General features: G+C 47.6%; 2 protein-coding genes across 2 annotated transcripts in view; both read left to right on the top strand.

Annotated features, from left to right (window-relative positions):
- The first annotated feature begins 235 nt into the window (after positions 1–235).
- On the top strand, positions 236–4,209 carry LOC309399645 (uncharacterized protein). The gene is made up of 2 exons (XM_081967674.1): positions 236–706; positions 851–4,209. Exon 2 carries the CDS (start codon positions 974–976, stop codon positions 2,078–2,080), a length of 1,107 nt encoding a protein of 368 aa, XP_081823800.1. The 5' UTR covers positions 236–706; positions 851–973; the 3' UTR covers positions 2,081–4,209.
- The window catches only part of LOC309399637 (uncharacterized protein), a 13,324-nt gene continuing 7,351 nt past the window's right edge, over positions 632–6,604 (top strand). The window contains exon 1 of the mRNA XM_081967662.1: positions 632–659. The gene's annotated coding sequence lies outside the window, so the exon portion shown is untranslated. The remainder of the gene's footprint in view (positions 660–6,604) is intronic.

Here is a 6,604-nt window from a genome sequence, read left to right as displayed (position 1 = left end):
GAGGGGCTCCATCAGGATCGCCTCCCAGCCGAGGAGGAGCTGCAGTGCAAGAGAGCAGCAGGACCAGGAGCCCCTCCAGCCTTTGGGGAGACGCATCAACCAGGAAAAGCCCCCCAAGGCGGTGGGGGCCCTCCAGGCCCGGGTTTCTCTTCCTGGGGAGGGAGGGGGCGAATGGAGGGGCGCGCTGGGGGAGGGGCTGCAAGGGGCCTTCCTGGAGGCCAGAAGAGGATGAGGGTCCACATATTAAGGAGGGGTCCTGGAGGGGATTCTGCCCCCCCCCCCAGCAGATTTGTAAAGGGGTCTTTGGGGGCTCAGAAGCTGCAGGGAGGAGCCCTCCAAATTTCCTCCCCCACCTTGCCTGGGGAGGGACTCCGAGGGAACAATGGGGGGAGAGATCAAAGGGTGCCCCGCGTCCTCCCTACCTCCGAACTGGAGCAAAGCAATCCTCGGCACTGCGCAGGCGTGTTTGAAGGAAGGCGGAAGCCGATTGGTCGCTCTGGGGAGGACGACGATTGTCAGGAGGACTCCTTGGGGCGGTCCCTCAAAAGGAAGTGACGAAATTTCTGGAGAAAAAAGGACGTGAAGCCTCCACTTCCGGAAGCGAAACGGGCAACGAAGGAGCTGCCTGAAACGGCGACAGAGGAGCCCGGATTATTCAGGTTTGGCGCAGGGGATGCTGGGAGTTGCAGTCTCGGAGATTAACTCGGTGAGAGAAGGCCAGGGAGCCCGAGGCCTAGTCTGACGGAGGGGCGGGCGAGGAAGGACCGTGACAGGCGGAGGCTTCGGCCTGGGCCTCTCCTGCCGGAAAGGGGACGCAGCTGTGACACGGCTCTTTCTCTCTCCCCTGCAGGAAGACGGAGGAGCCTGGCGGGGAAGAAAGGAAGGAAGCGCCTCGTAACAGCAAGAGATCCAGGCGCAGATTCCCCCGGAAGACGGCGGGGAAAGGCCTGGAGGCTCCGGGGCAGCAGGCGGGATGAGCCCAGGGGCACCTCGGAAAAGGCGGCTGCCTGGAGGACGATTCGGGGAGGAGGAAACGTGCGGAGACCCCGAGACGGTCCTGGAGGGTGGAGGGTCCTTAGAAAGACCCAGAAATCCCCAAAGGATCCAGGAGGAAGAAAGGAAATATCAGTGGCCGGAATGCGAAAAATCCTTCAAAAGAAACGGCCATCTTGAGAACCATCTAAAAACCCATTCATTTGGAAACCCACATAAATGCTTTGAGTGTGGAAAGAGCTTCAATTGGAGAACAGAACTTGTGCAACATGCAAGAATCCACACGGGAGAGAAACCATTTGAATGCCTGGAGTGTGGAAGGAGCTTCAATCAGAGGAGCAACCTTTATACACACGAGAGGATCCATACAGGAGAAAAACCTCATAAATGTCTGGAGTGTGGACAGAGCTTCCGTCATAGGGTAAATCTTGAGAACCATCAAAGAATCCACACAGGAGAAAAACCCTACAAATGTTTGGAGTGTGGAAAGAGCTTCAGTCAGAGGAGCAGCCTTTATACACATCAAAGGATCCACACAGGAGAAAAACCCTACAAATGTTTGGAGTGTGGAAAGAGCTTCAGTCAGAGGAGCAGCCTTTATACACACCAAAGGATCCACACAGGAGAAAAACCACATAAATGTGTGGAGTGTGGAAAGATCTTCAGTCAGAGGAGCACCTTTTATATACATGAGAGGATCCACACAGGAGAAAAACCTCATAAATGCCTGGATTGTGGAAAGAGCTTCAGTCAGAGGGGTAACCTTTATACACATCAAAGGATCCACACAGGAGAAAAGCCTCATAAATGTGTGGAGTGTGGAAAGATCTTCAGTCAGAGGAGCAGCCTTTCTACACATCAAAGGATCCACACAGGAGAAAAACCTAATAAGTGCCCGGAGTGTGGAAAGAGCTTCAGTCACAGGAGCAACCTTTATAAACATCAAAGGATCCACACAGGAGAAAAACCTCATACATGCCTGGAGTGTGGAAAGAGCTTCAATAGGATAAGTTCTCTGTATAGACATCAAATGCTTCACACAAGAGAAAAACCATATCAGGGCCTGGAGTATGGAAAGAGTTTCTAAAAAAGAGGAAGTATTTATAACCATCAAAAATCCACATGGGAGATTAACCAGATACAGTCAGTCCTTGACTTAGCGATTCATTTAGTTACTGTTCAAAGTTACAATGGATGGCACTGAAGAGGGCAACCTATGGCTGTTTCTCACACTAACATCACTTGATCAAAATTCAGACGCTTGTAAACTGACTCCTTTTTGTGACGGTTGCAATGTTCCTAGGTCATGTCACCTTTTGTGACCTTCCTGCAAGCAAAGTCAATGGGAAACCCAAATTCACTTAACCCTCTTAGAGTTGAAGTGATTTACATAACTGGCAAGACAGGTCGTAAAACTCATTTCAGTGTTTCACTTAGCAAGAAAAATTTGGGACTGAATTGTAGTTGTAAATCGAGGGCTGCCTGCAAATGCCTGGATTGTGGCAAGCGATTCACTTCACAGCAATCCCTTAATGCATATCAAAGAATCCACTCAGGAGGAAAACCCGTATAAACCCCTTGAGTGAAGAGCGCTTCTTTCGATATCAAAGGATTCACATTAAAAAAAAAAAACTATCAACTTGCCTGAGTGTGGAAACACCTTCGGTCATGATATATATCTGAGTAATTGAGAGTAGAGTAGAGGAGAGTTTTTTATTGGCCAAGTGTGATTGGACACACAAGGAATCTCTCTTTGGTGGATAAACACATTGTACATAAAAGCTAAATGATAACCATGATCATTGTAATAAAACTACAAATCATATTAAATATTTTATTTGGTCACGTGTAATTAGACATGCAAGGAATATGTCTCCACCTTGTGTTCTAATCTTTTGGCCCTATACCAGTCATGGCTAACCTTTTATTAAAGGTGTGACAAAATGGTGTACGCCCACCCCCCTGTACATGTGGGCGCAACCTCCATGTGGGGAGGGATTTTTGCCCTCAACGGGCTCTAAAGGCTTTCCTGAATCCTGGGAAGGGGGCCGGGGGAGGGGCTTAAGAGAACACTTGACAGTCACTTGCCTGAGATGGTCTGGGCTCCCCTGCTTGAGCAGAGGGCTGGGATAGAAGACCTTCAAGGTCCCTTCTGTCTCTTTCTGAAATTTTATTTGCTCCAGAAGGTGGTCCAAGAAACAATGGTTTAACTTCCATTAGTTCAATCCAGTTCAAAATTCGAGGAGAAAAATTCTCTCTCCGTCCTTAAGCTTGCCACCATATAACAATACTTTGAGGTTCAGAAAAAGGTGTCTCACCTAAGCAGAAATCATGGAGGGAGCTCACCTGGGATGAAGGAAGAAAACACAAAACAGCATGGCAACACAAAGGGAATGCGATGGGAAGTTCATTCAGAGCTACATTAATGAGTGGAGCTTCCCTTAACAAAGGCAGTCTACATCCAAAAATATGCCTTTTATGCAAAAAGGTGAGAAATGGGCAGCCTTAGTTATTGGTTTGCTCTCCTACTAAAGACATTTCCCTAGCATTGGTGTGTGTAGGTGGAGAAGGTGACCTTTGGTAGCCACCTGTGAACTCCTTGGGAATTCTGATGGCTCTATGACCTCATCCATGCAGGCTAAACTGCCTGTTGTCAGAGTGAAGATGCCTTTCAAGAGGTAAGTTGGTGTCAGAAGGGCTCCTGGACTCTGGGAAATCTTCCCTCTATTTTTTGCCCAATTTATCAGAGTTGTATTGCAAGGAGGAAAATACTCATTTGGCATCTTATTAGAGGGAAGCAAGGTGAAAATGAGAACACCCAGCTTTTTTTCTGTTGCTTTTCACTATTGATCCTTTTTAATCAAGTCTTAATCTCCAAACTCAGACACCAAGTTTACTATAGAACTTGATTACCTGAATTTGAGAGACTGGGAGGAGCAAAGGGGCTTCTTTGTCCACCTGAAAATGCAGATCATCAAATAATCCAAGCCAAGGAAAAACATTTATTAAGGAGGGCGGTGTGTCAAACGGTACATAGATTCAGGGTCAGTAAAGAAATGATGAAAGGATAAAATACACTGATTGCTCATGAAGTTTAAACAACAGAAGACATTGATTCTAGATAACATTCCACAAGGGACAAATGTATGGGCTACATTAGTCTTTCCCAGCTGGGTTGGTGTGTTTCTTGAAAGATGCAGATGTATTCAAAGACAGAATACCCTGTTGTGTAGTTCCTGAAAAAGCAGGTTCTCCCATACAGAATAAAGAGCTTTAGTCAAGAAGGAAGACATGCAAAAAAACAGGGGAGGCTGCCTGTTAAAATGCCATTTTAAATTAGTGATGAAGCCTAAAATGGGGGGCAAAAGGATCACAAATAGTTTAACTTCCTGGGAATCAACCTGCTTTCTTAGGCTTTGCCTCGGTCTTCAACTTCTCTCTTCTAGGCCTTTTCTCAAGGGGTTTCCTTGCTGGCGGAGGGGAGATGGGAGGGGTGCTGGTTGTATAGCACACCTGCAGGCTCATGTACAAAGTTTCCCAGAGGAACCAACACACCCATTGCAGGATTCCAACAATTACAGGGAGCAAAGGGGGAAACAACAATTCTTTATATCTAAAATTATTAGTATTCCTGGATCCTTGTGTTTGGGAGAGCTTTCGCTCTCTGATGGGGAACTGTGGGAGATAGTGTGGGGAATCAACCAGAGAGATTTATATAGGAGGAGCATCTCTCTCTTCCCAAATGAAAGGTTGGCCCATGATGGAGCATAGGCCAAGCCTTCTCTGAGCCACTAACTCAGTCAGGGCCTGAAGCCGCCTATTCCGGAAGCGAAACGGGCAACGAGGGAGCTGCCTGAATCGGCGAGAGAGGAGCGCGGATTATTCAGGTTTGGCGCAGGGGATGCTGGGAGTTGCAGTCTCGGAGATTAACTCGGTTAAAAGAGGCCTGGGAGCCCGAGGCCTAGTCTGACGGAGGGGCGGGCGGGGAAGGACTGTGACAGGCGGAGGCTTCGGTCTGAGCCTCTCCTGCGGGAAAGGGGACGCAGCTGTGACCTGCCTCTCTCTCTCCCCTGCAGGAGGATGGAGGAGCCTGGCGGGGAAGGAAGGATGCGCCTCGTAACAGCAAGAGATCCAGGCGCAGATTCCCCCGGAGACGGCGGGGAAAGGCCTGGAGGCTCCGGGGCTGCAGGAGGGATGAGCCCAGGGAGACCCCGAGAAAGGCGGCTTCCTGGAGGGCGATGCGGGGAGGAGGAAACGGGCGGAGACCCCGAGACGGTCCTGGAGGGTGGAGGGTCCTTCGAAAGACCCAGAAATCCCCAAAGGATCCAGAAGGAAGAAGAGAAATATCAGTGCCCGGAATGTGAGAAATCCTTAAAGAAAAACGGCAGTCTTGAGAACCATCTAAAAATCCATTCATTTGGAAACCCACATAAATGCTTTGAGTGTGGAAAGAGCTTCAATTGGAGAACAGAACTTACGAAACATGCAAGAATCCACACGGGAGAGAAACCTCATAAATGCCTGGAGTGTGGAAAGAGTTTCAGTCAGAGGAGTCGCCTTTCTTTACGTCAAAGGATCCACACAGGAGAGAAACCTCATAAATGCCTGGAGTGTGTAAAGAGCTTCAGTCGGAGGAGCAGCCTTTATACACATCAAAGGATCCACACAAGAGAAAATCCTCATAAATGCCTGGAGTGTGGAAAGAGCTTCAGTCGGAGGAGTCGCCTTTCTTTACATCAAAGGATCCACACAGGAGAGAAACCTCATAAATGCCTGGAGTGTGGAAAGAGCTTCAGTCTGAGGGGCAACCTTTATCAACATCAAAGGATCCACACAGGAGAAAAACCGCATAAATGCCTGGAGTGTGGAAAGAGTTTCAGTCAGAGGAGTCGCCTTTCTTTACATCAAAGGATCCACACAGGAGAGAAACCTCATAAATGCCTGGAGTGTGGAAAGATCTTCAGTCAGAGGAGCAGCCTTTATACACATCAAAGGATCCACACAGGAGAAAAACTTCATAAATGCCTGGAGTGTGGAAAGAGCTTCAGTCGGAGGAGCAGCCTTTATACACATCAAAGGATCCACACAAGAGAAAATCCTCATAAATGCCTGGAGTGTGGAAAGAGCTTCAGTCAGAGGAGCCACCTTTATCAACATCAAAAGATCCACGCAGGAGAGAAACCTCATAAATGCCTGGTCACATTTTTAAAAAACATATAAACTTACCTGAGTGTGGAAAGACCTTCGGTCATGATACATGCCTGAGTAATTGAGAGTAGAGGAGAGGAGAGTTTTTTATTGGTCAAGTGTGATTGGACCCACAAGGAATCTGTCTTCGGTGCATAAACTCATTGTACGTAAAAGCTATATGATAATCATGATCATAGTAATAAAACTACAAATCAAATTAAATATTTTATTTCATTGTGTAATTAGATATGCAAGGAATATATCTTCAGGGCAGAAGCTCTGGGTGTACATGCACAGCAACACAATAAAAAAAACAATTGGAAGGGATCTTGGAGGTTTTGTGTTCCAATCTTTTCGCCCTATACCAGTGATGGCTGACTGTTTTTTAAAGGTGTGACACCTGTGTATGCGTGCGCAACCT

This window comes from Natrix helvetica (genome assembly GCF_964273705.1).
Source record: "Natrix helvetica genome assembly, chromosome: 15".
NCBI classification, from domain to species: domain Eukaryota; kingdom Metazoa; phylum Chordata; class Lepidosauria; order Squamata; family Natricidae; genus Natrix; species Natrix helvetica.
The sequence above is the reverse complement of the archived record's forward strand: the minus strand, read 5'-3'. Positions and strand labels throughout refer to the sequence as shown.